Source organism: Lepisosteus oculatus, chromosome 2, assembly GCF_040954835.1.
Source record: "Lepisosteus oculatus isolate fLepOcu1 chromosome 2, fLepOcu1.hap2, whole genome shotgun sequence".
In the NCBI taxonomy this organism is placed as follows: domain Eukaryota; kingdom Metazoa; phylum Chordata; class Actinopteri; order Semionotiformes; family Lepisosteidae; genus Lepisosteus; species Lepisosteus oculatus.
In genome coordinates, this window is record NC_090697.1 from 32,001,813 (window position 1) to 32,025,281 (window position 23,469).

At 36.9% G+C, this 23,469-nt stretch overlaps 3 protein-coding genes and 1 long non-coding RNA gene across 5 annotated transcripts in view; 2 read left to right on the forward strand and 2 right to left on the reverse strand.

Moving 5' to 3' along the window:
* The window catches only part of fbxl4 (F-box and leucine-rich repeat protein 4), a 51,756-nt gene extending 48,390 nt beyond the window's left edge, over nt 1–3,366 (forward strand). The window contains exon 12 of the transcript XR_011180566.1: nt 3,294–3,366. The gene's annotated coding sequence lies outside the window, so the exon portion shown is untranslated. The remainder of the gene's footprint in view (nt 1–3,293) is intronic.
* Nucleotides 1,742–3,917, reverse strand: pou3f2b (POU class 3 homeobox 2b). Its single transcript, XM_006626273.3, has one exon. It carries the CDS (start codon nt 3,915–3,917, stop codon nt 2,778–2,780), a length of 1,140 nt encoding a protein of 379 aa, XP_006626336.1. The 3' UTR covers nt 1,742–2,777.
* A 9,053-nt stretch (nt 3,918–12,970) lies between these two features.
* On the forward strand, nt 12,971–21,178 carry LOC138216910 (uncharacterized). Its single transcript, XR_011180627.1, has 4 exons — nt 12,971–13,088; nt 14,469–14,514; nt 17,784–17,918; nt 21,096–21,178. It is a non-coding gene; the product is annotated as an uncharacterized lncRNA (long non-coding RNA).
* Nucleotides 20,054–23,469, reverse strand: part of LOC107078452 (PC3-like endoprotease variant B) — a 353,320-nt gene continuing 349,904 nt past the window's right edge. For both annotated transcript variants that reach the window (XM_015355975.2, XM_069178602.1), the window contains exon 20: nt 20,054–21,311. In XM_015355975.2, coding sequence (XP_015211461.2) covers nt 21,069–21,311 — 243 coding nt within the window. In that variant the 3' untranslated portion in view covers nt 20,054–21,068. The remainder of the gene's footprint in view (nt 21,312–23,469) is intronic.

Consider the following 23,469-nt stretch of genomic DNA (forward strand, 5'->3'; position numbering starts at 1 on the left):
AACACTAATACACGTAAAATTATTAACAATATACTTTTGATAATATGGTATCAAAAGTAGATGTTTTAATATTATTACTACTAGTAGTAATAACAAGCATACTTTAATGTTCAATAATAAATATATTTCTAGCTTTTGTTATTTACAGTAAATAAAGGTTATTTTATACAGTTATTTAAAAGTCTCATTTCTTAAGCTGGTGAAGTTTATTTCAAGACAAAAAAAAAACACGTTGGCTTCTGGTTGTCTGGAGCTCATATTAAGACATTTGAAAAAGCAGTTTCCCCACAGAACTTTTAAATCAAACAATACTGGAGCAGTCTATGTTCTGTTTCGTGGTCTCTAAAACTTCGATCTCTTCTTGCGAGTGAATAAATATACTTCCCACTTTGGTATAATGAAAAGAAATGTATTTTAATGACAAGACCATTTTAAAAATTTTTGTGCAATTCTTGGTTTATGTAAGTAATAAAATATTACTTTAACATAAATATATAATGAACTCTGCGCTGTTTTATTTTTCCCACAAGCACATCCAAATGAACCCAAAGTCTAATAGAGAGATTGAACAAAAAGCATAACAAAAAATACATCCCACATAGTTTTCAGCTAATTAATTAATCAATCAATCAATCAATTAATTAATTAAAGCTACAGAAGAAAGAACCGTTTCCAGAACTTCTGGTTTTCTTTCAAAGAAATAAATTACATTGAGGCAGGCCACTTTAAAATGATATGAAAATATTTCCCTGGGCAGCATTTTAAAAATCAAAAGAAATATACAAAGAACAACCCATACCCTAATTGAAAAGACAAATATACACATATATACATCGTGGTAACGTGTGCATGATAACCTCGCTCAATAAACTTTATGAAAGGAAAATTGTAATAACACATTTCGGTTTCAACTTTTTTCTAACCCTATTCCCACATCATCATATTCTGAGGGTTCACCCAGTCCGATAACATCCGATCGGGCCTGGTTTTAACACTAAAAGCTAGTTTTGAATAAATTACAATCATGTTAACACAATAAAAGCTCAGTGCTTGTACGCCTCCTGACAATGCATGAGTAAAATTAATCATAAGTAAAAATACTTCCAAAAAATAATGGCAGTGAAAAAGGCTTGAAAAAATATAATCTAATAACATCGTCCCAGGCGTTGTGTACAATAGGACAAGAAGGACAATAATTAAATGTAATTAATTTTACCCTTCGGACCTAAATAAAAAGATAGTTAAATATCCTTTCCCTTTTGTTATGGAATTATTTTCAAAACATACATTTTTAAATAATAGCAAAAATATATTTCGTTGTACAGCGCCCTTCTTTGCAAATCAGGACAGAATTGCTCAGTATCCCAATAATTTTAAATCTACATGTACTTTTCCTTTTTTCACGTTTGCTGTAAACTTTAGGTTTAATAACATTTTTAATCCTCAAAGATAATGCCCGAGCAGCATTTTGTTGAAAGTAAATGATGGGATAAAAAAAGATTATTTTCAATGTTTTTCGCGAAACAGAACCAAGCTGCTAAAATGAAGCAGACAGCAGCGGCAATGCGAACATTTTACTACAAATAAGCCTTTTTTTCCAGCTACAAATTACTATGAATAGAAAATATAATGTATTCAAACCTAATACAAAATTATGTCAAATCATTTTGGATAAAAAAATAAACGAACAGCTAAAACCTGTTTAGTCTTAAAAAATCTTGAAAGTAAAAGTGCCCCAGTGTGCAAAGAATTATGCTATGACTTTATTGAAAATGTACAGTATTTACAAAATTAATTTGAATTAACTGTTAAAATACTAGCGTAGTAAAACATCCTACCAAATGTGAAGTGTCAGTTTTGTAACACAGCGTACCCCCTCCATGACCCGCCCGTGTTCTGCTGCCGCGCTTCTAGATGTTTGTAGGTGTTTGAGGCTGCGGTTATTGTTGTTGTTTTATAATTAATATAAATTACACAAAGGGTTCAAATAAAGGGCAAATACCCCCACTGCTACGCATACAGGAAAAAATAACAAAAATAACCTTTAACGAAATACCAATGACAATGTTTCATAGATGTACAGTAAGCATGTGGACGTACATTTGGCTACGAAGCTGCGTTTCGCTCCCATACCTATACAATTCTACTACATTCAATTTGAACGCATCTCTGATTAACCTGCTGGTCAACTAAAGAGTCATTGGAGGAAGATTACTTCTAATTAATGTTAGCACAGAGGAGGACGTAATTACATTCAACTCCATTTGCTTTTGTTGATGTAAAGATGGCGTTATTTCATGAAAACATTTTTGTATTTTGTTTTTGTCGTGGACTGAATTTCTGTACAGGATTATACAAATAATATTGAGCTATTTTATATAATAAAATTAATGTAAACCTTATGTGCCTTGCAGCTCAGTTCTAATTGTTACTTTTCCAAGCGTTCTTTCCACAAAGGGGCTACACATTTAAACAGCGTCGTGTCACAGTGCTGGGCATATCTTTACAGGACATAAATTCTCTCATTTCGCTCCTTTGGAAAAAAAAAAAAGCTTTAATCTCAGAGCCTGCTATTTATTTAAGTTATTTTTTGAATACTCACTGCATTGCCTGGATGCTCCCCTTGTACGGGTTCAAAACATATCATAACACCTGCTACCTCTTAGGATAGTCCAGTGCTTTGCTGTTTGTTATAAGGGAAATAAAAAGAAACACAATCAAAAAAAAAGTTTCGGGGAGGGGTGGGGGGGTTGGGGGGGATGGGGGGTTGTGTTTGTTCACTGAACAGGAGTCTGAACCCCGTGATGTGGCGGAGTGTCCCCATACACATCCTCTGGTCCTGGGAGGGCTCCTCCGGGAGGGGTCATTCTTTTCTCTTTCTGTCTTCTGTTACAAAACCAAACCCTAACCACCTCTTTCTCCAGCTGAAGACTGTCCGCGAGCGACGTGATCTCTGGGGCGGAAGGTTTTGGGCACTTTAAGAAATGGCTCTCCAAAGCCCCCTTGACGCTTACCTCGATGGAGGTCCGCTTTTTTCTCTTCCGCCCCTGCGCTGCTATCTTGTCCAGGCTGGTGGGACTCCCAGAAGTGGAATCCGCCTCCTCCAGCCACTTGTTCAACAAAGGCTTGAGCTTGCACATGTTCTTGAAGCTTAGCTGCAGGGCCTCGAACCTGCAGATCGTGGTTTGGGAAAAAACATTACCATAAAGCGTACCCAAGGCGAGTCCGACGTCCGCCTGGGTGAAGCCCAGCTTGATTCTCCTCTGTTTAAACTGTTTTGCAAACTGTTCCAGGTCGTCCGAGGTCGGGGTGTCCTCATCTGAATGGTCGTGATGGCTCTGATGTTGTTGGTGCTGATGCTGTGGCGGCTGCTGGTGCCCGTGGTCACTGAGGTGGGGGCTGTGGTGGTCTTCGTGGCTATCTCGCAGGTTGTGATGGTGCATTCCTTGACTGCTCCCCGGAATCATGCCATTAACACTGAACCCCGGCTGTGAGTATATAAGACTCTGTCCGTTAGATGAAGCCATGCTTGGGATGTGAGCTGCCGTGGTAGTCCTCCATGCCCTTGCGTCGTGGTGGTTCCCATGCGGCTGGTGCACCAGATGTGGCGGTCGCGGCTGGTGTTGCAAACTGCTGGAATTGTGCAGCTCGTCCCTGCCGCTTTGCACAGTGGGCTTTATGTCCTGCTGGCTCAATGGGCTGGAGGACCACGGAGCCCCGTCTCCGTGTGACAGTGCTGTTATCCACTGGTGTGCGTGGCTGAGAGGATGACCATTGCTCTGTAGTGAATAATCGCTTTGCAACAGTGTCTGTGCATCTCTGTAAGCCGTCCCTTGCTGCATGCTCCCGGGCTCCGAGTGCACGATGGAGGAGCTGGAGGTGAGAATATTGTAATGATTAGACGCTGTAGTCGCCATGACTCTCGGAGCCGGACTGATCGCTCTTGTTAAAGGAGCCGTGCATTTGACAGTTACTTTTTTGCCACAGGCGTCTCCCAGGCTCTTGGCCAAGTGGACGCAGCGGCGAGCACCTGAGCTCCGCCCCGATTTCGCTTCTATTGGCTTGGAGCTGTTTGATAGACACGGTTGCCCCTACCAACCGCCGCTGATTGGCTGCAGGCTCAGCTTTACAAACCCACTTCATTCACTCGAACAGTACAGCTAGTTCTGCGGCGCCTCGAAAACATCATCACAAGCTACAACAAGAGCTGAAAAAAAAAAATCCGCGACAACCGAGCAAAGGACGTCCGTTTCGGCCAGGAAATGTTGAAAATGTTGAATGGTGAAAATCAGGGATTTCAAAATGAAATATTGAAGATTAATTTTCACTTTAAAAGAGAAGTTAATATTTTATGTAGACATAACGTATAGCCTAAGTCATCAGGACAACTATTTTTTGAATGCAACAAAAAGTGTTGCAGACATTATTTATATATGTATATAACATTTGGTTTAATAAAGCAAAATCGAAAGCAAAACCCGGGAGCCAGACGACATCTTTCTGCGTTTCTGTAGCTGACTGTTGCTTTTTTGGCTGGGCTCTGTGCGGTAGAGTACAGGGAACAGTGTCGTACTAGTAGCCGAGTCGGAAGCATCCCTCAGTAGGTGAGCGAAGTGACGCGGTTGCGCTGTCAAAGAGAAACACCAAACTTCACTTCAAGAACGGGTTTGTGCCTTGCAGTCCGCTCTTCCGTAAATACTGCAAAAAGTACCCTCACGAACAGCCAATGGGAAAGAGGAAAAGGTTGGAAGTGTTAACGAACGGACAGGATTGATTAAATTGACCTTAACCACCTGCACAAAAGCCTCCCAACGCTTGCAACCAAAGGTCCCGACATCCAAGTATAAAACAGTTATCAGACTGCAACAAGACGAGAGTATACCGCTGTTACCTACGGCTGTCCAGTTTGGCTAAAAAAAAATAATCGATATTTTATGTGTCAAGTAAATCATGTTTTAAACTTGTAGTATAGTATTTTTGTTTTAGCATTTTATTTTTAATTTAAAGAAAAGTTTTCAAGTTTCAAGTTTTCTCACAGTGTTGAATTTATATAGGCCGCTCCCCTTATTTTAAGGAACCCTGCTTCGGTCATTTCCCCCTCACTCAAAGGTAAAGGAACGACTTTTAAAAATTTCGTTTTAAATTCAAGAGATACTGCTTTGAGAGTCTGCAGCTGAACCACGTGCGGCCTTAACAATCATTATTTTTATTTCATATCTTAAGTTTATTACTACTACTGACTTTTTATTTTTCGCTATATTTAAGCAGGTTTTATTATATTGTCCTACGCTGCAAATGCAGTTTAGGAAATATTGTCTAATTCTGTGAGGGGGATATCTTTAATTTTCATTAATGAATTATTTAATTAAATGATCCACTTATTGTATTAACTGTGTGCAACTATAAGTCATCCTGGCTAAGGACGACGTCTGCGAGAATCACAAATTATAGTAAAATAAAAAAAAAGTTTGTTAATTTCAAAGTTTCCATAAACCCAGAGAACTGGTAAAATGTTTCAGTAAAAAAAAACAGTCCTCGTATTTATTGTGAATAAAGAATCTGCAGTAAAGGTTAACGTTTAACTCTTTAATACATTAGTTAATACGCTTCATTAATTAAGTGTATCCCCTGATGTACGGTTAGGATTTTATTATACAGAACCCATTTCTGTTATTAAGTTAATTTTTCCTTGTTGTGTTCTCCAATCAGGTGCATGCCTCATAACCTTAGGCAAGCTTTTTTTTTTCATTTACGAACTTCAAACTTCTCTTTTATTGCAGTCCAAAGCCAGCTTAAAGGTGATGTCATCTCCTTCAGCACAGACTGCTGTGTTTGATTCAGCCCTGCCTTTACTCAAGCCAGCTGTTCAAATAATAAACTGCCACTACAGTAGCTCTGACAGGGGGGATTCATAAGGAGTGAAAGCGTACGACTGACAGCTCTACATGATATCGCCTTCATTTCGGGAAAAAAAAAAATATTTAGAGTACATCATCTCAATACTTCAGTTTTTTTTTATGATGGAGAAGTATAATTTTGATTTAACTTTACAGTTCTTTGTTTCACATACCATTTAAAATGGTCAGAACTTTAAAATGCATTGATGCGGATAACAAAAATATGTAACCTAATCAACATCTCCACGGTGTAATCGTGTACATTTAATAAAATTATCCTTAACGTACTGTACATATAGAAAACTGTTTAAGACCGTATGAACCGTATTCTTGTGCGGACGAAAAGGATTTCTTGAGGATTCTGTTTTGTTACATGTACAGTATATACGCAAAAATAACCATGTTTGTTTACGTACATAAAACCACCATGACAAATTGATTTTGTGCTTATTTCCCGCGAATGTATAACAAAACATGTTTAATTGCTATTTTCATGTTTCGCGCGCTGCCCTAGTAATCTACGTTAGCTATACATTTCAGTCACTCCCATTGGTGTATCTTATTTTTTATAGAGCCTTAGGGCTTATTTTAACTTGTTTGCTGTCCCTCCTCGTTTTTAAACCATGATTAAAGAGACGGTATATTTAATTTGGTAAAACTCATTTGGAGAATTCGGCTGTGAATGTGCAAAGTCAACGATATATACTGTACGTGCAGTTTAATTTGGTCTTTAGATTTAAGTGGTGTACAGGTGCTTGCGTCTGTAGGGGGCCTACCTTAACTGTGATTTAGTAAGGTTCAAAGACTAACGTGTTTAAATGCTTTTAAGGTTAGTATCTATAAAGGTTCGACTTTAGATAGGATGTAGCAAGTTTTTTTTGTTAGAAAAATAAACGGTATGAAAATAAGGTCTTTCACGCACTGCTTGTAATATAATGCACAGTGGACTTATTTTATTCTGTTTGAGACTTAATGTCAGCACATACAGTAATAATAAAGGTCTTTCACCGAAAGCTTTTCAAACCTACCCTGTAGAAATCTATTACCACTGGTCTTTTATAGAATTACAGAAAAACGTGATGAATGTCATCGAAAAATAAAATCATACTGAATTGTATCTCTGTTGTTTTTGTTTTTGTTTTCCGCTCCTAAATTATTTTGACGTTTTTTGGGGGGGTATGGACAAATAACTAGTGCATAAACCGGCCACAGAGCCAATGTGTTGGTCGCTGATACGGTATAGTGAGATGTATGTGGCAGGAACGCAACAGCTGCTGATCTCTGCACCACTCAGAAGGATGACATTGTCCAAAGAAGGTGCATTTTTTCAGAGCTGCTGCTGGTTGCTATAGAGAGAAGTAAATGAAACAACAGCACTCACGTCACAGCCTCTTCTTACATATCGAAAAGACCCTTTTAAACGGTTCGCTGACGGGACAAAGCCCCAGTGAGAAAAAAAAAAGAAACCAAAGGGGTATTACAGAAAACTATAGGCTACATTATACAGCCCGCAAAAATATATTTTGTAGAAATTAAAGATCAGCTAGATTTTAAATACTTTGCGTGTAATATTTTCGAGAGCCTTTTTTGAAACTTACCCAACGTGAAAAATGTTTGCGCCGGCTTGCATAAAAGTTTTGACCATTTTACAGATTTTATAATGTTCTCGTGCGGCCGTTGCAATCATTTTTGCTTTTATTTTTTTATTTCTAGGCCTGTTGTGTTGAAAAGGAGGTTGGATTTTTATCGATTCGAATTGTAAAAACCCGGGTAACATTAAAACAAGATCAAATGAAATAATGGGTTATATTTCAAGTTTGCTTTTGAATATACGTGAGGAATACATAGCTCTAGAAGTAGAACTGTTCTCCTAACGCTAACACTTATTGAGCCAGTGTTTAATCAATCACACAGCTCTGACAGAATCAGTGTATTCAAGATTATTAATAAGAGATCTTAGTCTACGAGCCCGTTTTAACGAAAGTAAGAGTATGGCTGAACAGTAAGTGTGAAATAAACTTCTAAATACTATTTACTGTACATATCAATACTATATTTACTAAACAGGTTGTGTCTAACTTTCGAAGCGAATTAATTTACTTGTGCTGTAGTAGCATTTTTAAATGCACAATGAATAATGGAACAACAACGTCCGTTACTCACCCTTAAAATTTTTAAATAAAATTGGAGTGTGCAAAAAACAGTTATTATATTTAACCAATCCTTTTCTTCAAAGGGCTTAAACTTTAAAGTGGAAAACGTTCAATAGATATGGTTACATAATAAAATTAGAAGCATGTTACAAAAATCACCCAAATCAAGAGAACATTTCTGGTAATTAGGTTGTAATTCGAAGAATTACCCAATCCTCGCAAAGGCTTAAACATTCGTGTTAGAAGAAAAGGAAAACACATTATTTTAATAGTGTAATATGCAAACTATGGGTCGTTCAATTACATGGCTTAATAATGCATAAATGATGCGAATCTTGTTATTTGGACTGCAAGGTCTGCTGTAATTCAGTCAAAGGGCCAGTATGCTCTCACATACAGTAAAATCTATTGCTATGGTTCAGAACCCCCTGCCAAACTATATTTAAAAGAATAAAAATTAATGACAGAGAATTTGAGCGTTAAATTAACAGTAATTATATGACCTGCATGCTGTAAAGATTCAATTTCTTATGCTCTAATTAGGTAACTGTCTTCCCATACATCAAGCCATTTCCCTATTGTGAATTTCCACACAGGAACGCGGTCATGTTAAAATTGGAAATAATAGCAATTAATTGCATTTTATGAAAACATGGCACGGTTGAAGTCATGGATAATCAAACATTAAAATATTTAAAAACAAGGAAGTTTTAAAACTTTTTCACAGTGCTGGCCATTTTACCCCTTTCCTTTTAACAATCCATCATAATCATAATTTATCCTGATTATTATTTGGATTATTACTTCTCATAAGAGTACCACCCACACCCCTACTAATATGATTTATTTCGGCTGCTGCTAGTACAAAAATAATACCAAATAGTGCAGTTCTTGTTTAGACAGCGCAGACCTGGTGAGTACTGGCAAAAACAACTTTTAGGGAACCCAGGTTCCTGCTTTAAGTCCTGCTGGTGGAACAGTAGGTAACGTTCTTTCTTCTGGACAAGAACTACCAAAGCAATGTCCCACTTTGGTGGCAGGGGACATTGTGTTGTAGCAGCTTCTTCAGGTAAACAGTAGGGTTGTTAACTGTGGTGCCCGGGCTGAGTTCCACTTAGGGTTTGCATGATCTTGCCTCTGTCAATTTCCCAAGTTCATTGAATTGCTGCTGCTCTTTGCTCTGGATCTGCTCTGCTGTAGGGCACCCTAAACTAAATGTAGAATTGTAAGTTCTTTCTTCTCCGCCTGATCTGTTGGGCAGTGCAGGATAGCTACTCCATATCACCCGGGTGGGAGCTGCACTTCACTGGAGGATGAAGCAGCTATCTATGTACTGTATATGTAAAGTATTTGAGATATTTTAGGTTGAAAAGTACTATACAAATGCAAGGAAGTATTTACTATAAATGAAACCAGCCTATAGAAGCTATACTAGTACTCTACTAGAAGATATTCACAAGACCAATGCAGAAAAGCCTCACAAAGCCAAGAATGTGGTGTCCACCTTTTTCCTGAAGTAGAGAACAATGTCCTGTCATCCTTGCAATCCTATAGACCGACAGTCCATTCTTCGAGTGGCTCAGGGAGGAGCCTAAACCTGAAACTGCTAGATGATAGGAGCAGGTCAAAGAGAACGGGCGGGCGGCTAAGGGTCTGTTTGCGTTTGAGGGGAATCTGGAAACATTTCTAGTAGAATTGGAGACTCCGTGTCCCCCCACAATACATATGCAATGCCTTGGTTGGAGAAACCTTCAAGTGGGTGCAACCTCCACCTGACAAGTCTGGCATAAAAGAAGACAGTAGCTTCAGTTTGGGAGTAGTAGAGTAGAGATTAAGTACAGTTGCCTTATCTTCTCAGATCCAGGAAGGACATAAAGTCCATATTTACAGTATGTCAATATGTAGGGAAAGTTAGAGTCTGCTCTAACTTTCTTTCTGTCTAGGGGAGCTGGGTTAGAATACATCAGCTGCAAAGTAACAACTAAAGATTAATTCTAGTAGAAATAGAAGAGAAATACTAAAACAATTTTTAGTCTTCATCCTTCTGCAGGTGAGATATTTAAATATGTACAGTATATTTTTTGTCAACTGTTGAGAAAAGTAATGGGAATATCAGTTAATATTATTGGACTTAATTCCCTGGTTAAAAGAGTTCATTCGGGGCGATAGGTCACTTTTCATGTCCCATCAGTAGCAGGCAGGTCCAGCATTAGCAGCGTTGTAGTCTTTCAGTGATGTCTCATGTCTCTGTTGAGTTGACCATTTTGCACAGGAAAAAACAAAACTGGTGCTATTCTTCCTTGGAAGCCATTTCAAAGATATTGTGTGGCAGCTATTGATGCTGTTATTGGCCTGTGCCAAGGATATCTCAGAGATATTTTCTTGGTGACAGGTCTGGAGAGTTTGCTGGCTGAGGTGAGGATTGGATATTCCCCTAAGGTGGCTCAAAATGAGATGTGCAGGCTAAGCAAGGTTGTGTTACTTTGAAAAATGAATGCGCCAACATGACAGTCTGCAAAAACCATAAAGCTGGCTCTTTAGTATTCACAGTGACAAACGTGGAAATAATTTCTATGAGTTATAGAAATGCTATCCCACATCATCACTGACCCATTCTAATATTTATCATGAGGAACCATTGCAGAAGACTAATAGTTTTTTTTCACAGCCTAGTTGTGCCATCTCAAAGCTGTAGTATAAAATGTGACTCATTGGAGAACATCAGGCTACAATTGCTGGACCACAGTCTACAGTTAATGTCGCCAATAGCAGTATAAATGTATGTTCCATGATTAACAGTTATGAGTAGCATAGTGCATGGTGGTCAACAGGCTCCAAGATTTGTAGTGTGTGGGTGATTTTTCATAGTTAATGTTGAGGCATAGGTTCCTGTGTCCTTTTGCTGTTTCTGCTTTATTCCAGTCTGTAATGCAGTGCTTTACTGACCAGCACCTAGTCCTTACAATGGATGGTTCACCCAAAGAGTAGATGAATTACATTTCCAGTTCATGGGAATAAGAATCATAAACAGGTTTTGATGATCTGTGCTATAGGACACTCAGTTAAACTTTAGTCAGTTCTGCTGGGTCAATTCTAATGGCTAACCATTAACCTTCCACTGAAATGTGGTTTAAATGCAGCACAGCAAAAGATAAGCAAAAGATACTGGATGAATTTCCAATGTTCCTTTTCCACCCAATCATACATTTCAGACATCCAGTTTATGTCTGTTGGGTGGTGTATACCCCTGCCTCCTAGCTCTTGTGTCCTGGGTTCCACTCTGTTTTGAGACTTTATCTGTCTCGGGTTCCCATGTTTTTCCACATGTACTGTATGTGGGTTTTTCTCATGTGATCCTGTTTCACAGACACGCTGCCTGGGGAAATTGTCTATGTGTCCACACAGGATGTCCCCTCCTGTTGTACTACTGGGACAGGCTGCAACAGCAGGCAATATGCAGCTGTCTGGTAATGGATGGATTGGTGGCTTTTTGCCACAGTGAAACACAAGTATCCTTCCTTCAGCAAAAACTGAATACAACATGTAGTGTAAACCTATTTTAGTCTCCACATTACATTCCAGACTTTCCAAATCCAAATGTGGTTTCGCAGAGTTGGAGATTTTTATCAAAAAAATTTAAATGGTATTCTTAACCTGTTAAGGAGATGTTGTAATTTCAGGAGTGGAAAAAAGAAGAACCTGTTCAAACCAAATCTGGTGTAGCCCACTGTGTGCTTTGCTTTGAAACCTTACATTCAAATTGATTGACACAACATTTTAGTCTCCTTCAAAGGTAATATTCTTCTTCTGTGGAATTTTGTTTACATCTTAATTTACAGAAAAGAGCTAGGTGGATGTGTGATGATAAAACACACTACTCACATTTCTCCAGAAACCCAGTAACGTGCTTTACTTCACGACTAATACTGTCTATGTTTCTATGACAGTTATGACAACTATTGTTCCCCCGAGGAAGGTATTTCATTCAGATTGCTCCAGCAAAATGCCCTTCTGTATAAATGGGTGCACTCCAGGTCATCGTTGTGAGCAAGAATGTGTTCGAAATAACCTTATCTAGTGAAATAAAGGCTTTCTCTTAAAATAAAACAAACATGGTTCTTTAGATGTACTGTAATGTATTAAATAAATCATTTTGCAAAGCAGTGTCCTTTCATTTGCATCATTTTACGGAATGTGTGGCACCATGTCCATTTGATCCAGACCCCCCACGTGGGTAAATTAGTTAACTTTCAATCTATTTTATCTTATGATCATTCCCGTTTTTAAGGGTTTTACAGTATAATTCAAGAAAGTGAGCAGTTATTATTGTGGTTATGAATTGATCATCACTAAATCAAGTTTAGTAGTATTTTTTTGACTGAATAAGTAGAAATCTGTGACCATTGAGACTTATTTTGCATACTTAGACATTGTTTCTTATTTTCAGTGTGTTTTTTGTATCAGCGTCCATATTCACAACACCTGGAACTTCAGGGTTTGTAGCTTCACAGGACCGGTGATGTTGTATAATCCCCTTATTCAATGAAGTCTGGGAAATATTAGCTTCATTTCATTCTCTGTGTTCCTGTCTGATGGTCATTTCCACACTCTCTTTAAGACTGCAACAATGCCTCTTATTTTCTTATTGGCTACAGCTGCACAGATTGATATTCAGTTAGGCTACCAACTGTGAGCATTTTCATTTTGCATGTACTTTTAAGAAATGTTTCTTACCTAAAACTAAATACATCTTTTTTATTTCTTGTGGTTTGCATCAGTAAACATGCCCGGGTCTTAGATAAGCTTCTGGAATTTTCTGCAGCTCCGATAATAAAAATTAATAAAGAAGCAATCTCTGTTGCCTTGCTGATGTGATTTTTCCAGTGACCCTGCAGAGAAACCATCTACAGCATGCAGGGGGGGGATGTGGGTTTTGCTGACGTACTTCAGTCTCAGAGCTTCTTTCTGTGTCAAAGCAAAGGAACAGAAAACTTCTCTTGTAACCTCCTCCTCCAGGATCAAAGCAGATCAAATTGGGGTAAGAGATAATTGACTTTTCCATAGAGCTCAGATTTCCATAGTTTATCTACGAAATCTAATTAGGTTTTTATAAAAACACAGTTAATAGAGTGTTATTTAAGTTAACAGTGCAATCAATCATAGGCTTGGACAGGTAAACGTTATTAAAGTAATATGCGTGTAGCTCAAATCTGATCTAGGACTGGGGTTAGAAATTGGCTCTTTATTAAACCTTTCCCGGTGCTTCTTTTAAACACACAGTGAACTGCTATTTTATCAGGCCACTGACATTTTCACACACACACAGCTGTGAGTTTGGCTTTTGTTTTCAACAATTGTGAAATGTAATATAATGAAATCACCAGCTTAGTCAAAAGTAAGCATGTTGATCTGCACAATGCAATTGTTAGCTGTGGTCTGCATTTGAATCTATACTGCATTGCAGCATTGTTATAATTCCTGTTCCTTGTTTCATATAGTTTTTTTGTTAATATATTAACCAATTTATTTTTTAAGGGTTCAGATTTTGCAGTGAGAGGCTTTGATGTTGTTTACTTTTCAGACTCTCCAGTTCTCTTCCTAAGTCAGCACTGATTTTTGCTAACTGTGCAGTGCTTGCCCTATCAGAGGTGTCACAGCATTAAGTAGTTTTATTTTCAAATGTACAGTAAATACAATTTCACTCTGTCAGATGACAGACTGTCATTTGTCTTCACAGTCTCTTTTTATAACTTACCTCAACATGTAGTTCCTACACTGAGTTTCAGTTTAAATTATGAGAGGTTTTACAGAATTATAGAACTGTTTGGATTTTAACAGTCGGTGTAAATTCTCTTTTTAGGTGAAGTATGTCTTCCATGTGTGCTTTGTATGATGCATAGTGGTGTTGAGAAGATACCGTCCAGTGCAACTAAATTATAGTGAATACAGTGTCTCTTTCCCCTCATTTCACAAATTTGACCAAATGTTCTAAGCATTAGCTTTTCAAACCAAAATGATAAAACATATCCTGTGTATTGACAATGGAATGTTAAAAAATAAAATGAACAATAAATGAACTAAGAAGTTTATTTACCATTTGCCATTTATTTTCACATGGTAAACACAGCTTTATGCACTCCATTGCAAATTAAGTCTGCTTTCATTTTGTGAGTAATTTTTCCTCTTATTGCAATACAACATTAATTACAATGTGTTCTTCAGTGACAATGTCAAAAATCATTCATGGTGCAGTTTACAACAGTCATATGAAAAAATAGAAGCGTTTCTAAGAAGTCATTTGTTTATTGATGTTTTTTGAGAATTAAAAATTAGGTATTGATATACTTCACTTAACATTCTTTTACTGAATTTTGATATACAGTATGTGTTTGCTTTAACATATTTTTTTGTCTTTCAGTGAACTGGGTGACTGCTTTTTGGCAGTTAAAAACTGTGAATGTGCAGTAAGATGTGTTCTTTATTACTTGTTTTTATTGTTTTCACACAAAATATTTGAGGAATTGTTATCTGGGACTTTGATAATACATTTTCTTTTTAAATCAGCAAAATATTTCATGAAGATTGGCTGTATTAATACATGTAATGCTCTATCACCACAGAGCATTATGACTTAAACCTATTGCATTAAAAAAGTGAAATTTGCTCAGGCCAAAAGGTTAAACCCAAAGCCTTACCTGTTTATTTGATACTCTCTCTCAAATCTATTTCACATACGTAAAAAGCTGAATCACAGACAGAGCAGCTTTAAATAAAATATTAATTTTTGAAGAAGTATTTACAACATTAAATACAGTACTTAAAAACATAAAATACATTATATACAGTACAAGACAAAATCTTTTAAAATATAAAAAATATTATATACTGTATATGAGAACAAGCATTCAGTTTCTGTCAAAGAAATAAAAAATGGATATAATCATAACCTGAAATCATTTATTTTGCACAATAGGTGCCAAATGAAAACAATAGATGGCATTTTCCATGATAATTTTGGTCAGAATAACTTGCTAGAGTTCTGGCTAAATTCAGTTTTTGTTTGGCAAATATACTTTCCTACAAAGATCTTTAAATTCTAGATATACACATAAAATCATGTACTTATTCTGCTCCTTGTTTTTTTTTCTTCACACTTCCAAAAAAAAGTGGTAGACTACTTGTATAATCTGGACAGTTTTGCTCAGATAACATCTGATTGTGTTCAGTGTATTCCAAAGTAATTCTTCTGCCTGTTTGAGGGCTCCCTCTGTTGTGTTCCTGAAATGGCATCTAGGCCAACCTTTCCAAAGACACATTAAGCTCAGAGCGTGCACTCATACTAATGTATTCTAATGCAATTAGTTTGCACAAAGGGCTTGTTAAAATTGTAATCCTTAGGAAGTTCTCTTTTGATTGTTTTCACATATTGTGGCTACAGCTGCATTATCTTTCTGTTTAAAACTTTATAAAATGACACTGTGCTCTACAAAAAAGCTTGCTATTCCCCATAATTGCAGAACTGATTCAGGCTTTCATGGTTCTTATAAAATATGTTTTGACAAGGCTTTGTGTTTGAAATACATTTTTGATTAAATAAAAACTCCCTAGCATTATCTATTACTAAACAAGTTTTTGTTTTTGTTTTAATGCCTTACAAATTTGGATACCAAGCAGCTTTTCACCCCTCCCCCCCTTAAGCATTTAAATCAGATTATGGCAGGAATTGGCACATAAAAGTGTGAAATGATACAAAATGTAATCAGGAGATTTGCTGCATAATCCAAAAAACTATGTGTTTGATTCTTGTTTTTGGCAGCGAATAATACTATGTAGTAAACAAATTCTATTAATGCTATTCCGTGCTCACAAAAATGTTTTTACAGCTTTTTAAGAATGTTCAACTTTCTTTTTAGTTAGAATCTGTACAGCAAACAAGCATTGTAATGACATGGTACAGGCACAGTTTGATAATTAATAAAAAAAAGTTAAATAATGTGTGGTGATATTAGAAGTCGAGTTAAACATGTATATTATAATCAACCATTAGAGAAACAATATAAATAGCCATGAAGTAACAAGTAAAGGGTATGTCCATGCTGAAAAGCTGAAAGAAGAAACACATCATTTCGGCTATAGAGCTTTGTTTATGTAATAAAGAAGGCTCACCTGAAGACAGTGAGTTTCTCTTTGGGCATCTGTACAGTATTTCCCTTTATGTCTCTCTCTTGCCTGCTTGCCATTGTTTCACCAGAATCCGAGTTTAGATTCGTGATGTACTCCTGATTAAGTAATGAAAATTTTTGGAAGTACAGTATACTTAAAGTGACAACAGAAGCTATATCTTCCAGCTCACACTGTGACACTTATTGTGTAAGACAACATAGGAAACAGTTCACTGAAAGTCAAAAATTCAGAAGATAGTACAGGAATATGACAAGACCGCCCAAATTATTGCTACATACTGTACTAATATTTTCCCCAGGGTGCCTTTGAATTTAATGTGATCTCCATATTTTCCTCACATCCCCCAAGTCCAAATAAAACCAAATAAAATATTTAATAAAAAATCTGCGGGTTAAACACTACGTAGAAGCAGCATGTAAAACATGAGAGTAGTTATGTTTTGAACCCCAGTTTTCTTCTGATTGGTCCTCATTCCTGTACTCCTCTTTAATTCAAAAACAGAACACAGCTTCACACTCCAAATGTAGCATGTTAAAGTGGGGAATGTGAACAGCTGCTGGAAACACACTGATTTTGTCTTTTCAGAGAGGAAATCGTAGGATTTCATGTGTGTCGGTCCGAACTTTCTAATTTCAGACTTTTAAAATAATAATTTTCATATATTGAATGTGTGTGGGATTAAAACCTCCCAAACATCTTGGGAGATATTCCAATCTGATAACAATGGTTTAAAGTTGTCATAGCACATTAATAATTAAAGAAGATTAGGTTTAGGGTTTTGTTGTCACCCAGATGAAATGCTGAGCTGCAGGGTAGTGGTCACACTAAGATGTGTTGCTTGCCTGAGGTGGGGTTCCCCCCACTATTTAGTTAAGAAGGCAGTATTTTTGCCAGTTTCTATGCACTGTCTCTTCTTATTGAATCTGTATGAGGCTCTATACAAGATCTGATTATACCTAGATAATCATAAGAAAAAAAATTGAAATTAGGAACTTTACAGTAAAATTAATTTACTGTTGAGTCTCAGCCAGAAATACTGGCCTGATAGTGAAACTCTGTTTACTCGGCATCAATTTGGGTAGAAGTCAGTAGTATTGTTTTTTATGGAAATTTGATGCTGACAGTAAAAACAAGATTTAATGTACAGTAACTTCTGTCTGCCAGAACTGTAGTACTGTCATAGCTCTTAGTGGCAGGATGTCAGTGAAACACAAACCAAGGGGCAGCAGTGGAAACTACATGAAAGTGCATCTCAGACCCAAACCAGGAGGCTTGTCTTTACCCAGAGCGTTTTGGGAGTATAGAAGAAGCTGCCCAGCCACATGTTGTTGAAACCAATGCTCTGGATTTTTACAAAGAAATGTATTACTTTAATTACTTTATTACTGTATAAATACCAAGTAGCTACTAACTACTAGATGGGCTAGATGGGGGCCAAATGGCCTTCTCCCATTTGAAACCTTTCTTATGTGTTGGACATTCCCCATTCCCCATAATAATCCCCATCTATGAATTGGCTTCATTACTCTGCTCTCCTCCCCACTGATAGCTGATGTGTGGTGAGCATTCTGGCGCACTACGGCTGCTGTCGCATCATCCAGGTGGAGCTGCACATTGGTGGTGGTGGAGGGGAGTCCCCATTACCTGTAAAGCGCTTTGAGTGGAGTGTCCAGAAAAGCGCTATGTAAGCCTAAGCAATTATTCATTATTATTATTATTATTATTCCTATGTCATTGTCCTGTCCTTGAAGAGCACTTACTCCAAGTGTCTTTTCACTTTCACTTGTCATTGACGATAGATATTTCTTTAGGCTAAAGTTAGCAGACGTGAAAGGCCAGTGGAGCAGGATAACCTGTTCTTGAACAAACCATTCCCTTCTACATACTGTAACACCGACAGGCGTGTTTGGTTTCTGGAAGCTAATTGATCCAAATGTTTCATTTTGGCATTTCTTGAAAAAAGCCAAGGTATGAACTTTGATAACTTGGCTGGGTCACTCAATTTGTGTAAAAAAGTATCTTAAGACATCCATTCAGTTGACATTGCCAGTTTATATGAATACATGGACGAGGTATTGCAATAGTTTGTCCAAAACTAAAACGATTTGATTCTTTTAGCAGGAGCAGGATATTTCTTAAAGTCTATGAGTACTCATTCTTTTCTGCATTTGGCAGCAGTATCTTTTTGTGCACTGTGGTGATGGAAATCGTACACAAATTCAATATTCTAAATGAGGTTTACTATGTCATATGGCTCATACAACTACAGTATATATGTCATTATGGCGCATCGGCAGATCTATCGTGTTGAAACATATCTTTAAGGTGCTTTAAATTAGGAGACAGTTTCAAATTAAGAGACAGGTCTCAATTTCACTAAGGTGTTTTTCTTAGGTTTCTGATGTTGTTTGACCTAAAAACTGTTAGACAGTCCTGTTACTGATGCTTTAACTTCCTAATCTAACAGCTGGGACAATGAAATCAAGATTAAATATCTTAAGAACTTTCAAAGTCTGTCCTGGGAATTTGACAAAAAAGATTTTACCAAAAAGAATGAAATTATCAGTGAAAGGAATTGTGATATAGCAACATTTTAATACATATTATGACATGCTGTACTTTATCTCACTATTTCACATCTACAAACTATTTTCTTGCCTGTTAATTGCCTTAAAGTAGCAAGTATTTCTGCTTGTTTTAAGATCTTTTAGGTGACTTATTAATAGGTCATTATGAATAGTTCTTTCTTTATGGCCTTAACCTCTTGTTTACTGTATATAACGTTGTTGTCTTCTGTGTGATATGACCTGTTTTCATTTTCATTTCCTTAGCTATGTAGAGATGGTCGTCTTTCCTGTAGAGTTATTTTAAATGCAGATCCTTACAGATTGCTATAAGCCCTTTCTTGACCACTGCAAAGTTTGTTTGAGCTCTGGAATTCAGATAAACACAAACATACTGTATTTGGACACTTAAAATATTAGATATCACCAAAACAGCAACAGAAACAACATGTGGGTGTCATGTATAATGGACAATGTCCTCCAAAGTTCTTAGTATTTAGAGGAAATGTAAATACTACAAAGTTTTAAGTGTTTCTACTGACATCCATATTTTAAGAGTTTAAGTGGGCTCTTAGATTTTACCAGTCTATTTCTGGCATTGTTTGTGGCATTATGTTCCCTAATTATACTTTCAAATGCCTTTAACTAAGACTGTATATACAGAATGTGTATATATATAGAAAAAAAGCTATTTTTAAATCTTGCTCTGAGCTGTAATTATAAAAAGATATTTTAAACGTGTGTTTGTGGATGTTAAAAAGACAGTTTTCCTTCATCAAATATGTTATAGAATGCAAAGCATGGAGGAATAGGAACACCCTTCAGGAGCATGGAAGTTAGAGGATTTAATTTTCTAAGTGGGCTGTATAACTCTCTAAGATGATCCCAGGGCTATTGAAGATCCCTAACAGTTCAAGCAGTGGTTTGGGGTGTTAAGTATCCACTAACATGTCTGAGCCCCGGCTCTGTGCTGTTCACACAAAGAGCCTTTTCTTCTCCTCTTGGTGAAAATCCAGGGCAGTCTTGGAATGCCCCAGCCCCAGACCCATCATTAAGGACAGTGTCAGTCTCTAAGCTTCAGCACCAGCGAGCTATAACTAAGTAAAGCCTACTGACCCATGGTGTCTATCAGACTGCAGAAAGGAAAAAAAAATGTATTTGGGTCAACTCTCATCCCTTAACACAGCATTGGCACTGAGGTGAAAAAAAAAGATTTCTTAAAAATGAAAAGAACTTTCTTTTAAAATACATCACATGACCACCATGACTGAAAAGAGTTTATTTGTCCAGCAGGTTACCGCATTTAACCGTTGCAACTAAAATTAGTCTCGTACAAATCAGTTAATAATTTTTCTTAAACAGGTAAAGTGACCAAGCAACAGTTGAAGAAGGGCCTTGCATTGAATGTGCTGCTGTATTTGTGATCTCTTTAAAGCTTCTTTGCAGCTGACAGAGAGATTTTGATCTACCTTTGGCTTAAGTATGAGGCACCACAATGTGTATTTTGTCATAAAACAAAAGTATCACAATCACAAATACTTAAATAACCATTCATTTCATTCAGTACATTTAAAAAAAGACAACGAGTATTATTCTTGTGAGACAATGTAACTTAAACAGGAGTATTATTTTTTTTATTTAATGGAAGAAAGAAAACATCTTATTTCATTAAAACTGATTTAAAATAACCACTTCATGGCAAATGACAGGACAATACAGATTTTTCAAATCATTCTTACTCATATGATCATTTCAATTACATAAAAGTATATATGGTACAAGAAACTGGCTATTACTATTTTCCTTGAGCTATAACGCAATGTGATAGTTCCTGAGAGTTAAGAAAAGTAACGTCTGTTTAGGGAGTTGTTGCCTTTTAAAATGTTAGTTCGTCACAAATTGATTTTCTCTTCTAATGATCACATTCTAGCTGGCATTAAATGGAATCTGACGTTGATGCCAGATCCTTCATCACTGTAAAATTAAGATTTTACAATTCAGCCCTTTAGTCCTGAAAGTTAATACTTTATATATGCAGGGTATTTAATATTTGGGAAAAAAATGCTTTTAAGTCTGCTAAGGTGTGAATGTACTTAGTCACCACCCATTACCATCGTGTCTGTAAGTAACAGGCTTTATGCTTGTGCTGACATGAGAAGGAGCTGCTGAACAATGCTGCCGTATGTGAAGGGACAGAGCCCTTCCTTAGGGTATAATGATTTAGAGGAAAGTAAAGAGCAAGAAACAAACAGTAAGGAGTGGAGCGTCGATTATTTTTCAGCTATTTCCTTCCTCAGGAGCTCGTGGGACTTGCTGACTCGTCTGAGCGCCTGCATCTTGCGCAGGTCTGCGCTGAGAGCGCGGAGCAGCTGTGGGCGGCTGAGCAGCCGAGCCCGCACGCTCGAACCCGGGCCGCTCTGCAACTGCAAGAACGCCGGGAGGCTGTCCGTCACGGAGCGCAGCTTTGGCTCTGCAGCTAAGTACCTCGCCAGAACCAAGTCCATCCACCGGAGCTTGAGAAAGAAGAAAGCATAGTCAACCACTTTCCTTCGGAGCTCTCCTTTGGCAAAGGGGAGGATTTAATAAACGATTTGGCGTGTTCCCCATGAAACCAGTTCCTGTGATGAATGTGTTTTTATTAATTGTCAGGGCAGTTACAGAATCAACTATAGCATAAGTATAAAGAAATATATATGTATTCTAATAATAAAAATACTTTTTTTTCAGCAAACCCAAAGCTCTGTACAATAATAAACACATAATGCAGAACAGAAGCAACAAGAAAAAGAGGAAGCACAGCAAATTGACTTTGTGAAATTACAAGTAAAACCAAGAGGCAACATGTAAATACTAAATGGTAAAGGCTCCAGCAAAGAAATCTAGAAAACACCCTGATTAAATGGGATAATATTGTGATGAAAACAGGTACATGTATAATTTATTGACTCTTGGTAGTCAACTAGGAACCAATCTAATAAAGGGACGTACTAGTTACTCCATTTTTACTATCGCTCTATGATGCCATGATTGAGAGTACCAAAAGTGCTCATGCCCAGAAGGAAAAAAATAAAATTAAGTTACCCTAGTTAGAAGCCATCAGCAAATCTTTACCTTAACAAGAGCTGTTCAGTACTGTGTCTCTGTCTAAGCCCTAACTGAACAGGTTCAATAAGCTTGTAAGATGTGAGATGAGATTGTATGACTAAGTGAGCTACCACCACCCATTCCAGAATGTTTGTGAGACAAGGCCTATTGGAAATAGGGGGGTAATTATAAAGTATGAAGGGGTCCAGGTCATTTTCTGAACATGTGATGAGCAGCAAATGTTTGGTGATTAATGAGATTAGTAAAGATGGACAAAGCAGAGAAACTAGCTGGGAATAAGGAATATGTACAGTAGGAATAAGGTCCAGATCATAGGTTATACTGTAGGTCTCATTTTTTGCTATCAATTGCATTATGTAGACAGCATCAAGAGCAGTAAAATAAGAAACCCTTGAACCTGTGAAAGCAAGAAAGAAGATAATTGTCAAGACTGCAGTAAGAGAGGTCAGCAAATGGTTATCAAGATTACATTGAACAGAAAATATAGATTTGTGTACTAATAATCCTAATATAATTCATAACAAGCTATTCATACTGATGTTTATGTCCACCAGATAAATTATTAATTTAAATAAACACTACAATAATTAATAAACAAGCAAGCTTAACAAGTGAATAAAGAAGACTCAAACTTAAAGCAATTCAACTTCTAATAGTATTGTTGTATACATAAACAGAAGTGTGTAATTATACTTGACCTCGACTGAAATTCTGTTAAATAACACCATGGACTGCATTCTCTGTACATGACAGACATCCTACTTTTGAGGTACAGTATAAATCATCCAAAAGCACCGTTCTACTTTAATAATCCAGCTGCAAACATAGGTTTGAAACTTAAGTCAGAAATGAAAGAATAATTCTTGTTAAAACAAGAGCTACACTTGACAATTCATGTCATGACAATTTCATATTTCTCCTTTAAGTTCAGTCACACTTTTTATTAACGTTCTGAGTTTTGCCAATCTGTTTTACACACTTCTCAACATAAAATGTCTGTTGCATTTTTTTGAAGTATTTAAAAATATAGACACCATTCATAGCATTTAATGTGTATGTCAATAAAAATGATAACCAGAATTTTTTTGACAAGGAAGAAAGAAATATCCTATTGTTTTGACCTACATTCTCAACCTAACATCTCCCCTGTGTTCAGTACCTGTGTCTTGAACTGTTACTGTTAGGAAGGGTTAGGGTTTTTAATGAATCAGCCTACATAGCCCTGAAGGAGCTTTGACCCAGTCTTTGGTCACTTTATTACATTTGAAGGGCTCCTCTACAAATTTGAGCATGTAGAAGGACCTCAAGCTGTGAGGCATGTAAAGGTGTAACAGTCACAGGCAGTTGATACTTTACATGATATGGGCCAGAGATGACCAGCGTGTGTCGCAAAAGATTACTGACCCAAAAATTAAACACAAATGTATAGTAATTTGTTTAAATGGGTATTTAGGTGCAAAGGTTGTTTGAAATAGGTGATCATGTGGTGCTCTTTAACTTGTAGTTTCAATATTTTTACATCCTTCAACTGTGTTTTGCAAAAAGTTGTTAATAGCTGGAGGGATA

Excerpts from the sequence above, each read along its gene's own strand:
- pou3f2b (XM_006626273.3), bottom strand. The coding sequence starts at position 3,917 with ATGGCGACTACAGCGTCTAATCATTACAATATTCTCACCTCCAGCTCC.